Genomic DNA, 1,145 nt, shown 5'->3' with positions numbered 1-1,145 from the left:
TTGCTTCAAAATAACAAAACAAATAGACAATAAAACGATCATACAATTTTGAATGAAAATAAGATTATTTTTTACAATTATTTTTACTCTAGCATCTAAGATTAGAGCTGAATGTTCAAGAGGAAATGTATTTAATCTAGTTTAATAATAGTGTTTGCCGTGTTCAAGCAGCTGCTAAAATTGTTTTAGCACTAGTTAAGACTCTTGCATAAGTTGCCCTCAGAATTATTACAAAAGTAATTTAAATTCTTCTACATGTGTTTAAAATTGCGAAGTTGGAGAAATAAAAGCAGATAACTAATAATGTATTAAATGCTAGATTGTAGGATGCATTAAATGTGATTCTAAATAAAACTGCTTGCAATGCAGTCCTAATTTATACTTTGATAAGGTAAATAATGAGTGCTCACTAAAACCAAAAATTTGTTAATCTGAATAGGATTTTATCTAAGAACCTTTTACAAAATAATAGTGTATAAATAGCTGCCCAAGCTCATACTATCCAAATTAAAAAACATAAATATGCGAAAAAATTAGCTAATGCATACAAATTAACGATACTCCTCCACTACTCAATTAAAAAGTTCTCCAATTAAACTCATTATATCAAGATTACTACCTTATTAGAGCAAATTCATGCAATTTTGCTTTAGTAGATTAAAATTTTTAGATAATTTACATAGAGATACTTTAAAATATGCCAGACTTTGAGCTTAAATATATGAATACTGGAGAGGAAGCTTAATAAAAGAGTTTTATTTTGGAAGAATATGGAGGCTGCTTAGCTAATAATTCTATAAAAGTAATGAATTTTATTACAAAGCAAATTGTTTTTGAATAAACTGATTTAGATTAGGATTATTTTCTTTAATATATTGACTATTAAAATAAAGTAGTCTTTCTTAATTAAAAGACTATATGTTCAATAGCTTGGTTTGATTTGATATAATAAAAATTTACTACATTTGGATGTGATTAAACTCCTATTAAAGGTGTTTTTTAAATCTATATTCTCAACAAAACAAACTATTACATATAGATTTCAGTTGATTCTTATTAGGTAAATAAAATTTTCTGATTTATTTTTATAAAACTTTTTTAATTATTAATTTAGGTAGCTATTTGTAAGAAGATAGATCTCTATA

General features: G+C 24.9%; 1 protein-coding gene across 1 annotated transcript; it reads left to right on the top strand. All coding sequences in view use genetic code 6, as the record gives it.

Annotated features, from left to right (window-relative positions):
• Nucleotides 1–125: 125 nt before the first annotated feature.
• Nucleotides 126–944, top strand: TTHERM_02383080 (hypothetical protein; the record flags this gene model as incomplete). The annotated part of the gene is made up of 4 exons (XM_001028461.2): nt 126–236; nt 320–391; nt 473–802; nt 894–944. 4 exons carry the CDS (start codon nt 126–128, stop codon nt 942–944), a joined length of 564 nt encoding a protein of 187 aa, XP_001028461.2.
• Nucleotides 945–1,145: the final 201 nt, after the last annotated feature.

Source organism: Tetrahymena thermophila, assembly GCF_000189635.1.
Source record: "Tetrahymena thermophila SB210 genomic scaffold scf_8255045, whole genome shotgun sequence".
Classification (NCBI taxonomy): domain Eukaryota; phylum Ciliophora; class Oligohymenophorea; order Hymenostomatida; family Tetrahymenidae; genus Tetrahymena; species Tetrahymena thermophila.
This window is presented reverse-complemented; position numbering and strand designations above follow the sequence as displayed.